The sequence below is a fragment of the Canis aureus genome, chromosome 37 (assembly GCF_053574225.1).
Source record: "Canis aureus isolate CA01 chromosome 37, VMU_Caureus_v.1.0, whole genome shotgun sequence".
Taxonomy (NCBI): Eukaryota; Metazoa; Chordata; class Mammalia; order Carnivora; family Canidae; genus Canis; species Canis aureus.
In genome coordinates this window covers 6,379,239-6,402,649 of record NC_135647.1, presented here as the reverse complement: position 1 = coordinate 6,402,649, position 23,411 = coordinate 6,379,239, and the positions used below count along the sequence as shown (strand labels likewise).

Genomic DNA, 23,411 nt, shown 5'->3' with positions numbered 1-23,411 from the left:
GCAAAGGTGAGCTGCTATTTATTTGAAAAGTTTTGAATACAGTTATATATTAAACTAGTTAATCTTCAAGGAATGACATTTAAGAATGTGTAGTAGATGAAGAAAGCATGAGCGGTGAGGTGGCCATTGTATGGTGGTCAGTACACTATCTCCCAGGGTTTGAATTGCTGATGATATCTTGGATGTTGTAGCTGATTGGTGGTTGGTTTGTCCTTATGTCTATCTGTTCATCCATCTATCCATTCCTTAACCCACCTTTGCACCTCCCCATTCAAAGTTGGTCATATAGGAAGAGGTACTATTACTTAGTGCGATTATTCATCTCACTTGGACTCTGCTTTCTTTTTTTATGAAGATTTTATTTATTGATTGATGAGAGACACAGAGAGAGGCAGAGACACAGGCAGAGGGAGAAGCAGGCTCCCTGCAGGGAGCCATATGTGGGGTTTGATCTCAGCACCCCAGGATCTTGACCTGAGATAAAGAGATGCTCAACCACTGAGCCTCCCAGGCATCCCTGGACTCTGTTTTCTTAGTTACAGAGTAATGGGTTTTATCTAGAGTATTTAAAAGGAACTGTTAATATTAGAACCCTGAGGTTGTTATATTTGATTATGCACGAGACATTGGAAAGAATCCAATTGAATTAAACATGAATTAAACGGGGGTCCTACCTCCAAAGAGCACAGTCTGGAGGGTGTGGTGACAATAGGGAGATAGTAATAGTGCATGCAGAGAATGACCAGTTACCCAACACTGCTGCCGTGAGATTGGGAGGGCAATTCAGAGAAGGGGGAGATGTTTTTTGGCTCTGGGTGTTAAAGAAGACTGTCTGGAGTAGGGGAAGGTGGCATTTATTGAGTGCAGGGAAATAACACTTAAGTTACTGAATATGAGTTGCTTACCATCCTCACTTGGAGCTCATTTTAGTTCAAAGCAGTGAGACAGGCTTTCATATTCCTATTTAGCAGATGGAGAAAGTGAGGCAGGGAATAGGAGTAAGTAATTAGCCCAGAGCCACCAGGCAGTGGAGGAGCCGAGCGGTGATTCAGGAGGAGGTCCATGAGTCAGGAGAGAGATGAGGCTGGCAGGGTGTTTCAGGAGAATAAAAGACCATCTGTGGGGTCTTGACCAGGTGGAAGTGCCCTGCATTATGGGAGGAACAGCAGGGACCCCAGAGGTAGTAGTAGAAACCAGGCGTGGGAAGCTGGTTGGACTTCCCTCATGCCGGGCTACAGGATCTGGTTTTCATTTGGCCCATGTGGAGATTTGGTGCTGGGACATAACATGATTAGAGGAGTGCATTTTAGGATGTTTATGACTATACAGCTTTCTTATGATTCTAAAATACTTGCATGCATCTAAGTTCTTCAGTGTGGTATCCAGAAATTCCCTCCCCTGGTGTCTCCTGCAGTCTGGCCCCTGAGAGGTTTTGTGGAGGGCTTTTGTACTAAAAAAACAGCTCGCCCCGCTCCACCGGCCTGCCATTCTGAACATCAGCACTTTTTAAAAATCCCTGTTCCATTCTTGGGATTTTGAGAAGACAATTCCCTAATCTTCCCCCCACCTCCGTGCTGTTCCCTTGGCTTTAATCTATTTCCCGCGATTTCAGAACTTCTCTATTAATAAAGGAATAATTAGATCTGCTTTGGCTTTGCTAGTGAAAAAATATACCATAATATTTAGATTAAAACAGTGTACAACTACACTAGAAAAACACATCCCGGTTACATGATGAGTTCCTCCTTTTCCTTTTTATTCACAATATCCTGGGGTGGCCTACTGGAGAAAAAATACTATTTGATTCTCCCTGGGTGGTCAGACAAGACTTGCAAAGACTCTTGTTTGTTTTGTGTTGAGGCTTCAAAGGCAAGCAAGCTTCCCTCCATAAAGATGTACTAAGAAAATGGGGATTTTTTTGAAGTTGCTATGTATAAAGGGAAATCCAGAGCAACCATCTTCCTTTAGAACTACAAGCTAATGTGATTAGAGGGTCTCTTTTCACCGGGGATCTTTGTTGTTTCTATGTCTGGTCAATACCATCAGTCTTACTGGGAGATCTGTGCTCATGAAAACCATTTCCACCTGTGTTTTTTAATTTAAAGTTTTATTTTTTTTTTACCCACACAAACACATGCGTTCATCTTTCAACCCATGTTTATTGTGCACATTTAGATGGTTTTAAAAGCTAAGGAATCCGAGTGGTGTGCATGTGTGTGTGTGTTGTTGATGCTCTGTTGGTGCATGCTGGTGAAACCTGGTCCTCGGGCCACATGTTCTGCACATTCCAATTAGTAAGGCCCTCTTGCTGCGGAGTGGGAGAAAAGTTTGGATTGGGGTCAGGGCTGGCTAAATGTGGGATCCCTTTTAATGCAGGCTTTGCAGAATTCCCTTATTAGCACCTCGAGGTCAGTGGGAACCGGGGGAAGCTGGTGTCCTGTGCACAGTTGGTATTTTCTGCTGTGTGTAGCGTGTGTCAGCCATTTCCAATAAAATGCTTATTTTCTCCATTTCATAAAATTAATTGTACTTAATGGGGGAGGTTGATAGTGCTGAATTATTTTAAGCCTGGAGGGAGCAGAGCAGCTGTGTCCTACATCAGACCACTGATCTATCTAATAGGTTGTCTTGCCACCTGATTCAATGGACGAATGTGCGTAGCCAATTACGTGAATCCCTGTATGGAGTGAAAAATGACCTTGAGCCCCAGAGAGCCAGACAGTTGCTTGATGCAGTGTGTTCACCCACTGAAGCTGTTTTGCTGCCTTGGCCGGATAGGAAATGTGGCATATTTCTAATCTCTAGAATTGTATTTAAAAAAAAAAAAAAAAAGAAGTAGCCACTATGTAAAATAGGTAAATCTATCATGACTTGCCAGGAACTTTGCTTTTGAAACCAGATGCTTAGAAAAATAAGTAGTTTGGGGGGTGTAGCCTCTAAAAATGTTAGGGAAGGGAAGAACCTGCAAGCATCTACATTGTTATAGCCAGACATATAACCTGTTCTTATAAACTGTGTTTTTTTTTTTTTTTTTTTAATGAAGACTATTAGGGAAAGGAAAATATAAATTTTTTGAATAAAAAGACTTAGAAACACCATAAGCTAATTTTGTTGGGTATTCTTTTGGGCAAGTATTTCTATAATCAAATACATTCTTAGAAAATATCAGATTTTTAAAAGAGAGAAGTCCTGGCATAGAAAACAAACTTAACCCTTGGTATGACCTTGCATGTCTTTGTAAGTCCCGGAGTCAGGATTCACTGTGGCTTTGATGTGAGTCTACCAGCAACAGGATGGCACTCAGCAAAGTGCCCATGGTGTAGTGGGAAGAAAGTCCTTTTGGAGTCAGCCAGCTCCTGGTTTTGATCTATGGCTCTGCTATGGCTAGTTCTATGACCTTGGGCAAGTTACTGCATACTCTCAGCCAGTCTCTGTCCATAGCCTTCTACTGATGTTGAGACAAGCCTTACAAAAATGGTTTTAGAGGGTAAATGAAATAAGCAATAGACAATGGGGTCTGATATATATGATGTGAGTCAGGATTATAAATATATATATATATATATATTTGTATTAGCTTTCTTTCTTTGCTCTGATTACATCCCAGGGCTAATATTTTTTCATGTGTAAAAATGCACTGTTAACTCTGGTAGTCACTATGAACATTTAAAACCCTTCATTTTTCAGATAATGAAGTCTAGCCCCAGAAAGGGAGAGTGACAAGCTTGCATTGCTTTACAATAGGAGTAGCAGAGCTGCTGCTAAAACCAGGTTGTTGGGTGCTTCCAGCTTTAATTCCAGGTATAAGGAGGGCCTAGCACTCTGTAGTGAGTCTGTGGCATGGGATGGCTCTAGAGCGGGCAAGTCCAAAAGCAACTCTTATGTGTTCTTTTCTTCTAGAAATCTTCAGGGTAGACCAAAATGTGTACTGAAATGTCAGTCTGCTGTGTCCTTCTGTTTACTCTTGCAACTTTTGACTCAGTTTCCCTTTCTTTCCTAGTACTCTCAGGTGACTACGGAAGCATTAGCACCCTGCATGCTCAGGTAAGAGACTTTTTGGGTGGGAGAGATTTACAGATAAAGGGTCATACTGATTCCCTTTGTGGCTGCGGCCTGGTTTTTGCTCTTTCCTGGGTTGCCCTAAAGATCCTCATGGCCACCTTTTGCTTTTATTTATTTTAGTTTCTTTTCTATGCTATTACCCTATTATATTTTTGGTTTCATTTTTATCTACTCATATATGTATGTTGTGATAGAAAACATGCATGGTAATGGCAATCCCTACCTTCAGGGTAAGGCTTTGCTCTTGAAGAGACAATTCGAGTATAAGGCAGGTGGCAACTATCTGTAGTGTTTTAAAATTTTTTTCAATGCATACATTACTCTTGAAGATGAGAGCTCTTTTTTTTTTTTTTTTACATAGATACAATATTGTTTGTACACCTAAAACAATAGTTAACAATAATCTCTTAAAAGATTTTATTTATTTATTTATTTATTTATTTATTTATTTATTTATTTATGAGAGCCCAAGAGAGTGAGAGTGCAGGGAGAGGGGTAGAGAGAGAAGGAGAAGGAGAAGGAGAATCTTGAGCAGGCTCTGTGTTGAGCTTGGAGCCGGACTCAGGGTTCAACATGGGGGTCAGTCAGTCTCACAACCCATGAAGAAGATCATGACTTGAGCAGAAATCAAGAGTTGGACACTTAACCAACTGAGCCACCCAGGTGCCCCAACAAGAATTCTTTTATATGAAACACCCAGTCTGTTCAATATTCTCATTGTACAGACACATACTATAAAAACAAATCTTAGGCATGCCATTTACAACATGATGGCTATGGTTAGTACTGCTGTGTGGTGTATTTGAAAGTAGTTGAGAGAGTAGATCCCAATAGTTCTCATCATAAGGGAAAAACATTGTTTCCCCTCCTTTTCTTCTTTTCTTTTCTTTTCTTTTCTTTTTTCTTTCTTTTCTTTTCTTTTCTTTTCTTTTCTTTTCTTTTCTTTTCTTTTCTTTTCTTTTTTTTTTTTTGTACCTGAGATGATGGATCTTAACTAAACGTATTGGGGTGATCATTTCACAATATGTGAAAGTCAAATCATTTAGCTATACACCTTAAATGTAAACAGTACTGTATGTTAATTATATCTTCATAAGAGTATGGGGGAAAAGAATCTCCGGTATTTTGTATGTTGGGAGGCACCACTTTAGTCTAAGCAGTGGTTCTCAAGGTGTGGTCCAGCATCAGCATCACCAGGGAACTTGCTAGAAATGCAAATAATTGAACCCTATCCCAGACTGAGTTAGAGACTCTGGGGGTGGAGTGATTCTTTAGGTGATTCTAACCCATTGCAGAGTTAAAGGAAAAATAGTGGTCTAAAGAAAATCCCAATGTTTTACTCTATACACACCCTATTTTATGTTTGTCTTTGGGTTCAACACAGCAGAATATCCTGAGATACTCAAGATACACAAGATGGTGCACTTATACCTGGGTCATTGTGATATAATAGGAAATATATATTTTGGTCTTCCTCCCTGGCTTCTGGCCAGAGCTCCTAAAACCTCAGTAATTTCCTAAGACTAACAGAAGCGTCTTTTGTTTTAATATCTGGTTATTGTTCCTAGCTCCTGAAACAGCTCTGGAGTGATATGTTTTGTTATTCAGAACAAGCCCTTTCAACCACACCTGAGTTTCTGTTAATAAGGCAACTCTTGGAAAGCCTCTAATTATGGGGGCTGGTTGCCAGGGGAACCACCGTGTGATTAGACGATTAGAGGATTGGTACTTGCAGGCTCCACCCCCTGACCTCCAGGGAGGCGAGAGGGGGCTGGAGGTTGAGTTAAACACCAGTGGCCAATCATCTAGTTCATTATACCTACCCTAGGAGAAGGGGTTTGGAGAGCTGCTGGGTTGAGGCTGGGCAGGTCCTGGGAGCAGAGCATGCCAGGAGGCCCACGTCCGCCTCTTGCGCCTTGCCCCAGGCATCAACCCCGTCTGCCCGTCCCGGAATTGTAGTCTTCATAATGAACAGGTAACCTGGTAAGTAAACTGTTTTCCTCAGGCCTGCGAGCTGTTCTAGTAAGTTAATGAACCGACAAAGGAGTTGTGGGAACCCCTGATTTCCATGTAGCTGGTGGGTGGGAGTCACAGGCTGTGATCGGGGCTTGCAGGTGGCCTTTGGGGTGGGCAGCGTTCTTGTGGCTGGAGGCCTTAACTTGTGGGGTCTGTGCGACTCTGGGCAGGTGGTGCAGAGTCAGAATTGAACGAACTTGCAGTACCCCCAGTCTGTGTCCCTCGAGATGTGGAGAATCGCTGGGTGGGGGGCAAGGCGCACGTTTGGTGTCAGGAGTGTTATGTGAGTCGAGGGAAATGGGGAGTTTGCTTTCTCATGACCAAGTTGGGGTTGAAGGCTTTCGTTGCCTTCCGGGAGCCTGGACCAAGCCCCTTCCATCTGTGGCTGCAGAAAGCATCCTGCTGAGCCCACTCCCTTGTCGGGAAGCCAGCACGCGCAGGCCATTGACTAGAACCTTCTGGCCCCGGAAACAATGTCGGGACAGACCCAATTAGAACCATAACTTCTGTGAGTGTGTTTGGTGGAGAAACAAACTTTTTAAAAAAGAGCACACTGCTAAAAATTGGGGTACTAAGGTGCTTGCCGCACTGGAGCATCACCCGGGCAGCTTCTAGAAAGGCCCCGGTCACCTGGCCTGGCCTCAAGAGTTTCAGTTGAGTTGGGAGTTGGTGTCAGGAGGGGACAGGGCTCGGTCCTCGCATCAGCATCAGCGTGGCCTGAAGGTTCTCCAGGGGACGCTACCGGTGGCGGTGGTTCACAACCAGGAATTTATTTGGTTCGGGATAGAGGTAAGGAACTACGTGAAAATACATCGCAAGAGTGTGACTCTCCGGGGGCTTCCTCCAAACGAATACGTGCTTTTCGGACTGTGGTTCTTGAAGCTATTGGCTTGTTCTGTGTTCAGCTGAGGCCCAAATTCATGCCACAATCTTTCTGGCCAGTTCTAGGTAAGGAGATTCGACTAGGGTTTCTCTGCACACCTGTAGGTGTCTTGGGGGTTCGGGGGTACAATGCGTATTTCTGTAGCCCGTGAGTCAACCTCTGCAGTTGCCCTTCATCTAAGTGGACATTGCTCTGGGAAAGAGACTGATGTTTTGCAGGGTGGGCCATTTTAATGTTTCTGAGGCTATCAATGAGACCAGAGCCTTCCTTGCAGTCCCGAGGTTACGGGAAGGAAAGATTGAGCTGTATTTGTTGGTTGAGTGTTGAAATATTCCATGGAAAAAGGGAAACAAGTTCTACCACTGATTTTTCTTGGCAGGATTGGTAACCTTTCCCCCCAAATTTCTGGCAAGTGTGATTAGAAATTGACTTGCAGGATTTGCTCCCACTTGCTTCCCAAGACATCTTTTGCTGGCTTGCTGCTGACTAGCAGTAGTTAATTTGCTATCTCTCACACGTGTTATCCAAAAATCACAGAACTCAGAAATAAACAGCATGAACTTGGTCACATTTGGAGGATTAGCCAGATGTAAATCTGAGTTGGACTTGGGAGGTTTCGTGTGCCTCATTTAAAAATAAATAGAACTCTAGTTTTGAGTAGAAACAGATTTTTAAAAAATGAAATATCGTACTGGAAAACAAATTTTATTTTTCCAATAAAAAAATGCGGGGAGGAGGTAAGCTTTTCTTGACGCCAGTGCTTATTTTATTTCATGCCCTCTCTTTCTCCTTGCTGATGGCAGATGCAGCCAAAATAAGACCTGAGTTCATTTTCTAAAATGGGGGAAAAATTAATCATTCAGGAATTTATTTATTCTTAATTGACAGCAGACGTTTAAAACCTGATTGGTTACGGTCGACGGTTTAACGTGCCTTTTAGGAAAATACACCTTTATGTATAGCTCAGAGTTTTCTGTGGACTCCTTATGACACAGCAGGTTGAGGTGTTGGTTGGCCGTGAGGGTTTCTGATTCTTAGACCTTCTAAAATGTTATTCCTCACCAAGAGAAAAGCGAAAGCTATTTTTCATGTGATTACAATATGAGTTATGTGATTAAAAAGTTTTCTGTTGATATGCAAATTTGCTGCCAGAAATACCAAATATTCATATGCCACCTGTTTTTAATTCGAGCAAAATCCATGATCAGAACGAAATAAAAAAAATCTTAGAAAAATCAGAAAAAGAATTCAAATTTTCTTAAACTTTTTGTACTTATCTTTCCAGATTGTACTAAGTCAAACTAATACACCAACGCCAAAAGGTTGACTCTACCAAGTAGAGATAATGTTTCATACAGACATGTGATTTGAGTTGCGGATCTGTTAGACCGTTCCGGGGAGTGGATTTTGATCATACAGGTTTCTAAGCAGTCCCCAAATTTAACAATTGTGGATCATATTACCTTTTGTTTTCTATTTATTACAAAAGTGACTATTTGTGACCTGACATAGTAAAACCTGCCTGTCTAAACCGGTACGGCTGTCCAGCCATCCTGTCCCATCTTCTTTGCCCGTGAAATCCTTTTCTGTTCTTCAATCCCGAGATCAAATTTACAGTGTATACCACTACCCTTTTCTAGGGACAAAGATAGTTTGTCCCATTAATTTATGAGTGTTTTAAAAGTAACGAATGGTCAGATGTGCAGCAGACTAACTTTGCAGAAGGGCTTTTTTGAAAGCTTCTGTCACTGAAGGTGTGGGGTGAGGGATGTGGTAGTGATGGGGATCCAACAGCTCTTTGGTAGGTAGATGTTATCCAATTTCAATAAGTAAGGTGTAGGGAAAGGTAAAGAGAAAGAGAGAAAGCACCAGAAGGAAATAATCCTACCCATGCTCAGATATTGTCCATATGACCTCAGACACAGACACTGAAGTGACGGAACCAGACTGCTTCTCTGTGTATTCCTGTGATCTAATTAAATGTGTTTTCACTTAAAAAGGATAACAATGTTAGATCTTAATGGGATTAACCTCACTGAAGTTTATTAGGCATTGCTTTGACAGTAAAGATTATGGATGGCTCAAGTTCTGTGCTGCTGAGGATAGCCAAGGTATCAAACAAAACGTGTATTATATGACTGACACTTGGAATGGGAGCAGAGTTTGAATATTTTTCCCTCTAATTTTTTGGGAAGATTCATTTTGATACTAAGGTGAAGTGTTTAGCTAAAACAAAAGGGAGGCATGGTTGTTGTTGTGTTTTAAGTAGAACCAAGGCTGTATTGTTCCTGAGGGTTTCTCTTGCTCCAAATTATCTAGATGAACTGTTTCTTTAGCTCAAGTTCATTGATAACTACCCACTTATTTTTTTAAAAAAGATTTTATTTATTTATTTGAGATAGTACAAGCACAAGCAGGGTGGAGGTGCAGAGAGAGAGGGAGAGCAGACTCCCCACTGAGCAGAGAGCCTGATGTGGGTCTTGTTCCCAGGACCCTGAGATCATGACCTGAACCGTAGGCAGATGCTTAACTGACTGAGCCATCGGAGCCAACACTTTCTTTTGTATGTGTTGTAGGTACTGAATAGCATTTTTTTTTCTTGTGGTAAAACATAAAATTTACCATCCTAGCTGCGTGAAAGGTACAGATGAGTTGTCCTGAGTACATACTTGCACAACCGTCACCATTATCTATCTCTACAACTTTTCTTCCCAAACTGGAATTGTACCCACTAAACACTAACTCCCATTCTTCCTTCCTCTCAGGCCCTGGCAGTCACCATTCTACCTGTTTCTGTGAATTAAACGGTAGATAATGATTTGTAGAATCATACAGTATTTTCTTTTGTGTGTGTAACTGGTTTATTCCATTTAGCATAATGTCCTCAAGGTTCATCCATGTTGTAGCATGTGTCAGAATTTTTAATACCATATTCCATTGTATGTGCAGATCATTTTGTTTATACATTCACTTATCAATAGCATGAGTGGATTTCTTCCAACCTTTGGCTGTTATGACTCATGCTAGAAAGAACATAGATGGACAAATATCTGTTGGAGTATCAATATTTTTGAATTGTTTCCCCAGGAAAAGTGTCTTTGTCCAATTGTGTAAGATACCCACATGCTGGTTTTGATACTGATTAGGTGACTTCAATATTGTTTGTAACAAAGCCTTTTTTGTAGCCTCATGAGAATTAGTATGTTGTGTATGATTTGTGAAGGTCCCCAAAGGCGTATAGGGACAGATAAACACATGGCACTACAAACCTTTAGAACACACCTGACGAGACATAAAGATCCACTTTTCCCTGGTAAAGACCCATCGAGATACACTTTTTAAAACAAAGTCTGGCATCATAGAAAGACCTACGTTTTAGAATCTTCATTAAGATGACCTCTGGAAAAATTAAAGTGGCTTCCAAAATTAGCATTCTCTGGCTAACCAAAATTCTCAAAACAGAGGATAATCTGGGATTCGGAGCATATGTCTTTCCCTAGAGAGTAAAGTTTATCTCTTGGAAAGTAGTGCAATAGCTCCTTTTGGGAGCATATACCACCCAAAGATACATCCTCTCCTCACATTTTTGGTGTTTTCAATGTTTTTTCTACCTTCTAGAACAATCCTGACCCGATGATTATTTCAGACACCTTATGGTTACCTAAATAGGGAAGCTCCCTGTAGCTAATATTTGAGCAGGTACTGTATGTTAGTTAGGATATTATTACTAGTTAATGTTCATCCAATCCTTGGTGTGATGGGCATGTTCCAAGCCCTTTATATGTGTCGTGATTTATTTAATCTTTCCCAATATCTCAATGTGTTTGATACCAGTATAACCTGATTTCACAAATGAGACAGAGGTTCATTTGAGGACACAGTTAGGAATTGTCAGAGTCAAGATTTGAACTCAGGCATCTGACTTCAGACTGTGTATCTTTGACCACTATGCCCTACTGGCCTGGCACTTTGCCATTGATCTACCTTATAAGCTATGTGGGCAGCATTCTCTGGAGGACAGATTCTGAGGAGAAAAAGTCAGTTCTGTGTGTCTGTCTTGAAACCCATGCCATATTAAATGATCACCAAGTATTTTAGAAGCTCAGCAACAAAGGACCAAGCTCTCTTCTGAACACCGTGCCCTTTATTTCCCTTTTTAAAAGGTAAACCCATTTCCTGGAAAAAGAAATTCAGAAAGATCATGGTTAGGAATTTTTAAAAAATTAATCTATTTTTATGAAAGTTTACTACTTCTCTATGAATTTATATTTTGTAAAGAATTTACCAGAAGTATTGGGAATAAACCTCACTCAGAAGTTTGGTATTAGAGTTTGTAAGGAAGATCTACTTATGTCCAGTTAAAATTGCGTGATTCCTCTTAAGATACTGGTGTTCTAACAAGTACTTGTAGCCAATTTTATCCCAAAATATCCAAGAATCATTATTTATACCCGTTAGCAAGTGAATGGGTCCTCTTAATGAGGTCTTATTTTTTCTGAATGCTCTTGGTGAGGATTAGAGAGTCCTTTGTAGCTGAAGGAACATTCTATGAGCAAAAGTCATAGTTGCCAGGCATTTTGCTAGAGGCTGTGGAATTAAGGACCTTTAAGAAATAATGGTTAAGATAGGTTTAACTTAGTATGAGACACAGAGGTAAGACAGGAGATGTACTAATTCTGTTGAGGAATGTGGTTTGGAGAAAAATAAACTGGGTGGGAGCTTGGTTTTTCAAGTTGAAAAACCAAGGAGTTGTCTGGACAAGGTACGGAGTAGTGGTGGCGGGGATGGCGGGTGAGTGTTCTCAGGCAAAGGAAAAGCTGCATACAAGAATATTTAGGTAAGAATGACGAGTTGAATTAATGTGGAAAAAGATTTAGGTGACAGATTTTAAAACTACTTTTGAGTCTTGGCTTATCCTCTGTCAAGGTATATCAATCACTTTGGCCTTTGTTTTGAGGATTAAAAGTAATGTATGTAAACTCTTCAGTAAACCTGATGTAGAGATTTCTACATGGATGCTGTCATATGCTATTATCCTTTTCATTTATCTCTTTGTTTTGAATGGTATTACATTTGCATGATGCAAAACTCCCCAAAATAAAAAAAAAAAATCTTCCACATTTGAGCATCCTCTGTCAGGTTTCTCATTTTCAGCTCCCACGGAAATCACTATTTGTAGTTTCGTATACAGCACTTTATGGTCCCTTTCTGCTGCTCTATGAGGAAATAGGAGTATCCATTCTATACTTCCTGTTCTTACACAAAAGGTAGCATATTATACACATTGTGTAATACCTTCCTGTTTTATACTTAACCATACATACTAGACCTCTTTCCATATCTGTTTATAAGCGAACTTCCTCATATGCTTTTTTTTTTTTTTAAAGTACTACTTTATTTGGATAGTTTGACTCCCAAGATATTACAGTAACAGTACAGAGTTCTCACATGCGCTTCACTCAGCCTCCCCCAATTAGTATCTTAGTATGTTGTCAAAATCAGGAAATTGACTTTGGGACAATACTCTTCACTCTGATACCTTATTTGAACTTTACCAGTTTTTATATGCATTCTCTTTAGGAGGAAGTGCCTATTTCTTTTTTTTTTTAATATATTTTTTTTCTTTATTTATTTATGAGAGTGTCACAGAGAGAGAGAGAGAGAGAGGCAGAGACACAGGCAGAGGGAGAATCAGGCTCCATGCACTGGGAGCCTGACGTGGGATTCGATCCCGGGTCTCCAGGATTGCGCCCTGGGCCAAAGGCAGGCGCCAAACCACTGCGCCACCCAGGGATCCCCAGGGAAGTGCCTATTTCTATGCAGTGTTATCACGCTTGTGTATTTGAGCGACCATCTTGCCAGTCAAGGTGCAGAACTGTTCCCTTACTGGGGCACCTGGCTGGCTCAGTTGGTGGAGCATGTGACTCCTAATCTTGAGGCTGTGAGTTCAAGCCCCGCATTGGGTGTGGAGATTACTTACATAGAAAATCTTTGCAACAATGAATGGGGCACCTGGGTGGCTCAGTCAATAGAGCACCTGACTCTAGATTTCAGCTCAGGTCATGATCTCAAGGTGGTGAGATCAAGCCCTATGTTGGGCTCTGTGTTGGGCATGGATCCTACTTAAGATTCTCTCTCTCCCTCTGCCCCCTCCTCCCATAAATAAAGGAAGAAAATCTTTAAAACGAAACAAAGAAAAACTTTTTCCTTGCCATCAAGCAACTACCTTCTCTGCTACTTTTTATTTTTTATTTTTTATTTTTTTCTGCTACTTTTTAATAGTGTGACCTATCCACTAGCAACTGCTGCTTAATCCACACATTATATGTATGCCTACTTTAAGAAAACCCAAACATATATTCCATGCTTCTCAACGGTAAGAATCATATTTTCATATATTTTTATTCCCTATTGGACCAAGCACTTAATGGGTACTTAATAAGAACTTGTGGAGGGATCCCTGGGTGGCTCAATGGTTTAGCACCTGCCTTCAGCCCAGGGTGTGATCCTGGAGACCCGGGATCAAGTCCCACATCAGGCTACCTGCATGGAGCCTGCTTCTCCCTCTGCCTGTGTCTGCCTCTCTCTCTCTCTCTCTCTCTCTCTCTATCTCATGAATAAATAAATAAAATCTTAAAAAAAAAAAAAAAAAAAACCTTGTGGAAATGCAGGAGTCAAAACCCGAAACAAAGCCAAGCCAAATAGAAGATTCAGAGTTGAAAAACAGATGAGTCAGGATCATTTGCTTCACGAAATAACTAAGTTCAGACTTCCTTAAGTGGGAACTCCTCAATGTGAATTAAGTGACAGTTTATCATTTCTTATAGGACTCCATTAAAAGTGCTAGTGATCAGAACACAGTCTTTTAAAAGCATCGTTTTTCAGTGGTTCTGTTTTCATAATTTCCTCCCCCTTTAAGGCCCTCTATTTTAGTGGCATGATAGTGTTTATTATCCCTAGTTGACAGAGTAAGAAACTGGCTAAAAGAGGGAAGAAAGCTGTCATTGAGTCTAATAAGACTAAATCAATTTGATTTAGGCTGTCCAACAACCTAAGGTTAACATTACTCTCCTCATTTTACAGAAGAGAATGAAAAGTGCTCAGAACTTTAGGAACTTGCCTCAGGCCAGTTGAGATCAGACAGGTTTCCAAACCTACAATTCTCACCAGGACTCCATAATGAATACTTTGCTTTCCTTGGGTTAAAAGTTAAAGAATTCAGATTCCCTGCCTCTTTTTTTTTTTTTTAATTAATAAATGATGGTGAAAGTAGTATTCCAGCACATTATTTATGGAAGATCTATACTGTAATAGTTTATAAAAATGATCAAGGGCATTGGAGTTGGCCAGACTTTTGTCCAAATCCCAGCTCAGCCATCCTCTAGCTTAGCTGATGGTGGACGTGTTGATTTACCTATGGAAGCTTCAGGTAGTCCTCTATAAAACAGAAACCTTGGTGATTTCCCCATTGAGTTGAGGGAATTAAATTGAATAAAATATGCAAAACACTCAGCGCAGTGCCTGGTACTTACCAGCCATTTAACAAAAATAAAACTATTAAATGTAGGTCTTTATTTTATGGACCTTTCCACTTATAAATACCAAAAGTTATAAGTATTAAGACTATGCGATTGATGTACAATACAACATACTATTGATGGAATTCACCTAGCGACACAGCGATTTAATTTTTTAAACTTTCTTAGGATGTCCTTTTACCTTGACGTTTTTTTAAATCATTGAAGTTGCTGTATTGTCGAATGTACCTCGATAATTTTTTTATTTTTATTTTTAAATTTATGTTTATTATTTTGAAAGGCTTTATTTATTCATGAGAGACACAGAGAGAGGGGGGCAGAGACACAGGCAGAGAGATGGGCAGAGAAAGAGGGAGAAGCAGGCTCCACGCAGGGAGCCTGATGTGGGACTTGATCCCTGGACTCCAGGATCACACCCTGGACCGAAGGCAGGTGCTAAACTGCTGAGCCACCCGGGGATCCCCAGATAATTTTTTTTTTTTAATCATTGAAGTTGCCGTAATGTCGAGTGTAAGGTAGCCCTTTTTCCCCCAAGGTGGTTTTTATTTTAAATTTGTGAATGAACAGATTTTCTAGAAGTTAATAATTTGTGTTGACAGTATAGGAACAACTTTTTTGTGGTTTAGGTCTTACTAAGGTTTTGGTAACGTAATCTTCTGTATGCCCATGGACCTATTCATTACCTGAGAAGTGGTCCAGCAGAAAGGCAGGTAGCTGCTGTGGGTGTGGATGTCTGGTGGTGGTTGGGGGGCGGTGGAGGTGCTCAAGGCAGGCAGCTTTTGCAACAATAAAAGATAATTGAGTGCAATCACCGGCTTTGCTATTTGCATTCGCATTGTTGGAATTGTTCAGGGCCTGTGCTTAACTCTGCTTAACAGGGTGTTTGTTTGTTTAGGGTGAGACCCTTTAGGTATCTGTGAGTAGCATTTGCATCACAGTGACAGACTGTGGAGAGCTCTTTCCTGTGTTACAGATTGCTAGGAAATTGGATAGACCTCCAGAGAAATTCTCTCCCACGCCTTCCCTGGGGACCAGCCTGTGACACAGGTGAGAAAGGCAGTGTGGGGGGGGGGGGTGGAAAGCCAATGGCTAGACTGGTTAGAAGAGAGTGAGCTACAACTCCATAGGGTTGCCTCCAGTCTTCCAGACTTAGGGACACTCTGCATGTAGCCATGGAGAGGACACTTGGCACATGCACTGAAGTTCCCTTGAGAGCCTCTGGCACTTCTCAAAAAAGAAAGCCGAAGGAGAGCTTGCCTCACAAGTTCTCATTAGGCATCTAGATGATAGAGTTGGATGCTGTCTTCATGAAGTTGAACCCAGATAGGATGGAACAGCGATTCTCAACTCTACATGCACACTAGGCTATTTTTTTTTCTTTTTTCCATCTTTCAAATGATTTTACTGTACAGCTGGGGGTTAAGAGCCACTGGGATAAAGAGTAAACACCCTGACAAAAGGGCAAAACAAAGTTCCACTCCCGGTTTGGTGGATGGATCCCCATCTTTCCCAGTGAGACCATTGATTTGTTGTGTTGGCTGGAGTTTGTCTCTCCACCTTCCAGTGGTGGGCTCACGGGGCAGATGTTCTGTTGGCTGCTGTCTCCACCCAACCCAGGTTTCCATGGTGTGTAGGATATAACTGCACGGCCTGTCTCTGGAGTAAGGAGGGTGACGTTTTGCTGCTTACCCTTGGAATTGTGATTTAAAGTCTCGACCCTCAGGCTTTAAACAGAAATGTACAGTGCGTTCTAAGGGGTATTGTGTTTAAATCTTAATAATTTATCTCTTTCATATAAGAGAAATAACTGCAGGGTAGACAGAAACGCTCTGAGAAAACCATGTGTTTCACATTTACTACAAATAAGTCATCCCTTCTCCTGAGCTCTCAAAAGTCGTAATTTGGAAATCATTCTTTTCCTGTGAAAACCGGAAAGCTGTTTTTTTCCTGTCCTTTTGATAGGAGCTGTAATAAAAGTTCCCATAGGCAAAAGCTTTTGATTTGATATGATACGGTGCCTGTCTCTCTAGGGAAGTCCTGGAAAATGCATCGCTGCATCTCTCCCTCTCTCTCTCTCTCTCTTTTTCTTAATTGATATGTCTTTTATTCTCTGGGTTTCATGCCCAAGCATGATGTCAGTCACATGTCTTTCGTACATCCCAAGCCATTTTGCAAATGGAAACTATAGAAGAAAGGAAAATTGGTTGAGTGTATAAACTGTATTTCAGGAACCTTCTAAAGGGTATGTTTCAGAGGCACTAAACTCCGAAGTATTAGCTGACATTTATCGTCATGCTTCAAAATTAAATGTCTTTCTGATCACATGTTTTGCATACTGTGACATATTTGTCCTCTTTTAAATGCATAGGAATTGGCAAGAATCTAATTTCACCGGAAGGTTTGCTGAAGCATTATCACCAGACAGCCAGAATGATTGATGAGTGCTTTTCAGGAAGGGAAATGCTTCCAGCTTGGTTTGTATTTTGTCTTACCTGGACGTTAGCGCCTTAATTTTCTATGTCAGTTAAGAATAATCCCTTTTCATGCTTGTCGTCATAATCACACTGTAAGAGACTTAAAAATTGTCATCTCCCAGCAATGTAGTTCAGTGTAAGCATTTTTAAGATTGCGCCCCTTTTTTCCATCACTTTGTGATTGAAGGAGAGAGATACTGAGATTTCATTGTGTTAATGGTACTAACTCAAGGCACAGTGTGGTCAAGTGGACAGGCTAAGGGGTAACCAAGGGAACCCCAACACTCCATCTGAAATGGCAGCAGTAGGAGGTGTGGTGTACTTTGACAGTTTTTAAAAAGTAACATTAAAATGGTGCCTGAGAGTCCGATGGCTTCAGTTAACGTGGAGTCTAGTGAGGCAGTGTAGGTGATTCTATTTTTCTCTTCTCATGCTTTTATGTTTTGCTGCCCTCTGAAATGTACTCTACAGGCAATTAGCCATTCTTGAAAGAACCACATGTCTCTGGACAGGCCCAGAGATGGAGATAAACAGGCCCTTCCCAGATAACCATTTCCAAGTCTGTTCCTGCAGAAAGGCCAACAGAGTAGAGGCCCACTCTGCATCTGGAAAGTGCAAAGATGTAGCTGTACTACTTTTACAAACATCAAACTACATTAGTCAGTTCTTTAGTAACACTTGAGCCGTGGAGCATAGACCTTGTGGTTCCTTGAATAATCCTATTTAACTTCGTAGGTCTAGAACTTAGGCTTCATTTCTCCTTTCTCTCCTAAAGTACTTTGGTTTAATCTTCACAGAACTTTTTTCTTTTTTCTTTCTTTTTTTTTTTTTTCTGGGCAAAGGATATAAATTCTTTCATTTGGTCCTTCCCCATTCAATATCAATACCAGGTGCTTAAGTTTCCTGCGTTCAGGAGAATATGATACAGCTCAGTTGATTGTTTAGTTGTTGCAGTTTTGATTTATAGTTGCTGCAGACACTGTAAATGGTTTGTGGTCAGGTGGAGTAAATTACTATTTTAAATGAGCAGGATTATCGACTCTTTTATTTAAAGAATATTGACTTTACATGGAGGTTTCTGATTGGCTGCCTATGGCTCTTACAGCTATGTCAATTTTAGAAAAGGTGACTCGGAAGTATTTTTATTGATGAATCTAATCCAATGGATAAGCAGTGTTTGACACTCCAAATAGTAATCCTATGGCTCTTGGGGCATGAAGGCTACGTGACTCCAACTCTATAGTAAGATGTAGAAACACCTGGACTCACCCCTTTTGGATTCTTTTTTGGGAGGGGGAAGGGGTTGGGTTCATGTCTCCTGATTGGGGGCGGGGGGGCCTCACTGAGATCCAAGAGTTCTATACTCTGTTTTTGCAGAAAGACCGAAAACAAGTCAGATATGTTCATAAATATTCTTGTTGGGTTGCAAATAATTCTTTAACAAGTTATGACAAAGGTGAGTGAACACTGAACCACACCTGGGGCAGGGAGAGGAGAGGGCTCTCTAAGCATGTGTAGGTAAGTTTCCTACAACTTGGTTCAGTTCTACCGTCAAAACTTAAAGAAAAAATGAACTGGTTTTATTCCTGGAATGGTCTATTTGACAAGCCTCCAATCAGCTACTAAATCCCACTGCCTTGGGGGCGCCTGGGTGACTCAGTTTGTTAAGTGGCTGCCTTCAGCTTTGGTCATGATCTCAGGATCCTGGGATGGAGCCCCACTCTGGGCTTCCTGCTCAGTGTGGAGTCAGCTTCTCCCTCGGCCCACCCCTCCCACTCGTTTTCACTCTCTCTCATAAATAAAATCTTAAAAATAAATCCTACTGCCTTGGCTTTACTTAGGAAATTACAGTTCATGATAGCTGGGTGTTTCCAGGTCTTACTTGATTCTCTCCTGTCCCCCATTTATGCTTAGATAGTCCTAGAAGTGGAGGAGAGTCTGAAAAAAGAATCAGATTTCCAAATTACATTCCACTAATGTGGAATTAGGAGTTGGCTCATTAGATTTTACCTTATTTTCTCTTAATTTGAAGAAAAACAGAGTATGTACAGAGTTGTAAATAAATGGTACCACCCAAAGTATAGTGAAGGTATGTGACATCCGTTTGAGACTAGGTATATTTTAGAAATACAATTTTTGCACCAACAATTTTTTTTTCTAAATTTGGCTAAAACTGTAAAAATTTTTTTCTTTTGGTATATTTTGCCTTTTAAAGCAATTTCACTTTTTTAGTTTTGTAGAATTCAGATGGGCCTTCAAGGCAATTAATGTTGAATGAGGTTCTCTTGAGCTTACTCTTAGGGATGGGTAAGGGCTGGAATTCGTGCCCCTTGTAAAACGATGATGCTTTGGCACACAGTCTGATGAGCCACATGTTAGGACATTGGTCTTTAGTGAATGCTGTCGATAATCCAGATTTTTCTCCTTAACCAGTTACCTGTGAGCACCTCACCCATTCATGTTCTTTGGTTACAGTTCAGTCACCTGAGAAAGGTTTGAGAGTCGTCTTGAGAGAGAAGTTCATATACGCCTACCATCTTCTCCAGCATGGAACCATTTCACACCAAGAACATAAATTTGGAAGCTAAGAGACCATTCTGTAGTAATTATAATCACAGCATAAAAAAGCATCAGTTTACCAAGAAGGACTAAAAGAACCCTCAAGAATTAAAAAAAAAAAAAAAAAAAAAAAAGAGGCCAGCTGGGGACTGAGGAGCAATCTGGGGTTATGTTGATCTTCTGGGGCTGGCCAAGTCTCTGGGCACCAGAGTTCACACAGCTGGATCAGGGTTCTACCCTGTAGTTTCTCTTTCCACTTGGACAGAAATGGAGGTGTTGAGCCTATAATCTGGTCCTTGCCCAAAACCAAGTTAGTGTTATGCAGTATTTCTGTTTTGAACACATTTGTCCTCATTTTCCCTTTTCTCTGCTTGCCCACTAGAAGGGAAAAAAATCATCAGAGGTACTGCTGGGGCGGAGTCACTCTTTGATTACAATGCCCCAGGGTTTTCTAGGTTAACAAATTAGAGCTTCTCAGCTGGCCTGAGTAGGGGTGGGTCCTCCCCTCTCCGGTTCCCTTCCAGCCTTCCCACTGCAGAGGAGCAAGGGGAGCCTAGTTGCTGAGCTGGGAGGGCATGCTGGCTGGGGAGCACAGGATTGTTGACAGCAGCTGTGCCCTTTTAGTGGGGCGGCCTTCCAGCATATTGGAAGGTGTGGGATGACCTTCTTTATATGCTCCTTTTGTAACCTTGCCCGATGCCTCTGCTTGGATGTGCAGGGGTGCAGGGTGGGGAGGAGGTTGGAGTTTTTTGGGCTCAGTCAGCACAGCATCCAAGGAAGCACCGAGCAATCCTTTGGCCCACGTCCTCCTGTCCTCCCCCCTACCCCCCCTGCCGTGGATTAGAAAGGACCTTGGTCAGTTGTGTGGGAGGTCAGAAAGTGAGTGAGCCAGCCCAATTCTCCTGCTGCCTTGCCTTGGGGGGATGACTTTTCCTGCTGCCTCCTCTTGCTTCGCTGCTGGGGGTGTGGAAGAACTGGTGGGAGGTTTGCTGGAGCTGGAGTTTATTGAAAAAACAGCTGCCCTGCTCCATTTCCCTGCCTCCCACCCCGCCCCATCCTTCTCTCTGCGGCAGGATGTAACAGGATGTAACTCTGCTGTAAACTTTGGTGGGGGTGAGGCCTGTTAATGCTTTTTTAAAACGGGAATTTACTTTTTTGGCGTGGAGCTGTGAGGTTAAAGCTGGGAGGGGGGAGGAGGAGAGGGCTAAGTAAAATTTGATATAGTCATTCTAGAAATGATTCTTCTGCATCCCCCCCCCCAACCGCCCCCCCCAAGTCGGAGTGCAGCGGGTTGGAGTCCAGAAGGGCCGAGCTGAGGTAGGGAGGCCGCGCTGCACGCTGGCAAGCCTTGCTAGGACTCCAAAGCCTGTTTGCAGCTCTTCCTTTATTATCATAACCTCTTGAACAGAAAACGCCATTCGAAACGACAGTAAATGCTTCTCAGCGGACAAGTTTATGACCTCGTTTTTGACCAAGAGCACTTATGGGATTGAGCGGAGCGGGGAGGAGCGCGGCGGCCCGGACACCATTGGCCAGAAGTTCTGTGCAAATCAGGAGCTCGGGGCTAATTAGGACCCCGAGACGTGAAGAAGCAGCTGTTTTATGGTGTGAACTTTCGCACAGAGGATTTCAAGAGGCTAATTCTCCTTGGAAGTCTGTTTGCAAAGTGGTTCTTTGCTGGCTGTTGCTTCATTCTTCTTCGGAGGCCCGTATTTCACCGCGTGAGCGTTTCGTGCCAAACCTAGCAGTGACCTTCTGGCGCCCGCGGCCACAAGGCCTGACTCAGCGGCCAGGGGGGGGCGGGGGGGGCAGCACCCAGCGAGGGGGGCAGGACTTTTTAAGCTCTGCTGGCTTTAGGGTTGGCCCCACACTTCAGACCTGGAGGAGCAGAAGCGAAGAGGGGGGCTCAGAAATGTTTCTTCTGCCTCCCTCTGATGAATGCAAGCCTGGTCCCCCCCCTTCTCTCTCGCCCTCCTCTCCCTCCCCCCTTCCCCACCCTTCAATCTGAACTTGCTTTCTTGCTCTGTGAACTTGAGAGTAGATCTTTTCAGGGAGAATTCTGGGCAATGTATGTATGTAATGTCCTAGGCCTTTGGGCATGGTTAACACGTTTTCTCCCTCCCCACCCGTTCCTTTTCTTCCCCTCCTCCCTCCCCCCCTCCCTTTCTTAACCATTGTTTTTCTTTCTGTCCTCCCACTTGTGTTTACTTTTACAGTGGAATTACTAAACTAAACATACTTGGACATGTTTGAGAAAGTGAAGCTACTCTAAAAAAGTTAAGGGCATGATGCAGAGTCTGGGATGCATGAGAAGTTGTAGAATTCAGAGGGCCAAAGTTAGCATCTGTTATTAAGCCACTGGGATTAGTTGCGAAAGTGGTTAAGATTTGCGGAATTCACTACTTTTTCCTACTCTACACTTCTTTTTTAGGAATGCATGTCTTCTATACCTCAAAGGTGCACGCTTCTGACTTATTCAGGAACATCATCTCTCTGCAAAAAGCACTTTTACAAGGGAACAATGACAACATCCCTATCATAAACCTGTAGAGAGATAGGTATGTAAGTGAAAACACAGGAGAAAAATACTAAATATTAAGACCACTTAGACCTGTCTTCAGTGTACATGTAAGTTTAACTTGAACTTTAAGTCAAACTTAAGTATCTGCTTCAATTCTTGAAAACCCAAAAGGACTAGAAGATTGCATGTTATGATATTTGTGTAAAAAAAATCCTAAGGCTAGGAAGGAAGCATCCCAGAACAGTAAGTAGGGATTACAAACCTGTATGCTCATTTTCACACTTTCTCCTCAGTTTTTCACAATGAGCCAGTAAATCTTTTATGATCAGAGCTTGTAACTTTCGCTAACCTACTTGAGCAAGTGTGTAGGACAATGGATTTTTCCGTATAGTCGGATACAGTTCAGATGAAATAAAATTTATAAATGCTCAGAGTTGTGTTAAGTCTATTCCTATGTGCAGGGCTTTCAATCTTCTGTGTAACTCGCACCACTTGGGGTGAGCCTGGGGTGGGTGATGTACATTCTGATCTCTAGCAAGAGAATAGAATGAGTCTTGCCTTCGTGCTAGGTTCCCATCTTTCTCCTGTGTGCTAATTTGTGTGTTCTTTTTTTTTCCTCCCCCCTCCTGGGACCTCCCCTTTCCTCCTCGCTGCTGCTGTGCATCCTCTTCCCACCACCCTGGAGATGATCCCTGAGTTACTTTATTGAAGATGACTCATAATCAGGGAGCAACAGGTCACCATTAAAGTTAATAGTGCTTCTTAAGGACTCCATCGCGGCAATAAAATTTGCAATGAGGCACGAGCAATTTCCATTTGCAACATTGTTTTAATTGCTCAGAGATGTCCGTAAAAACATAGTGTGGCAAATTAAGATCACTTATGAACTGCTGAGATTTTTCTTACCAAAAAAGGTACTCCATAGAAAGTACCCTCCTCTTCAACAGTGACATACAGCTGTTGGCTTGAGCCTTTGCCGTCTGAGATGATCAAGCTGTGCTTGACACGTGGCCCAGAGGAGAATGTTTCTTAAACAACTTGCTTTCCATATATTGTTAAGAGAACATTTGAACCAGAAGTAGCACCACCTAGGTCGGCAAATTGAATAAACTGTTCCATTACTGATGCATATTAGCCTTAGATTCAACCTCTGTGCATGCCACCTAAGGGAAATGAAAACTATTTGAATTCTCCCCATACTCTCTTTCCTAAATCCTTAAAGTATACATACTAGAAATTAGAATTTTTAAGATTTTATTTATTTGACATACAGCACAAGCAGGTGTGGGAGGAGCAGGGAGCTGGACGTGGGACTCGATCCCAGGACCCTGAGATCATGACCTGAGCTGAAGGCAGAC

General features: G+C 41.9%; 1 protein-coding gene across 8 annotated transcripts in view; it reads left to right on the top strand.

Annotated features, from left to right (window-relative positions):
- The window catches only part of LOC144306748 (uncharacterized), a 476,591-nt gene that overhangs the window by 98,110 nt on the left and 355,070 nt on the right, over positions 1-23,411 (top strand). For all 8 annotated transcript variants that reach the window (XR_013373827.1, XM_077886290.1, XM_077886293.1 and 5 more), the window contains one exon: positions 4,001-4,044. Coding sequence is in view for 5 of the 8 variants with exons in the window: in XM_077886290.1 (XP_077742416.1) it covers positions 4,001-4,044 (44 nt within the window). In the remaining 3 variants the exon portion in view is untranslated. The remainder of the gene's footprint in view (positions 1-4,000; positions 4,045-23,411) is intronic.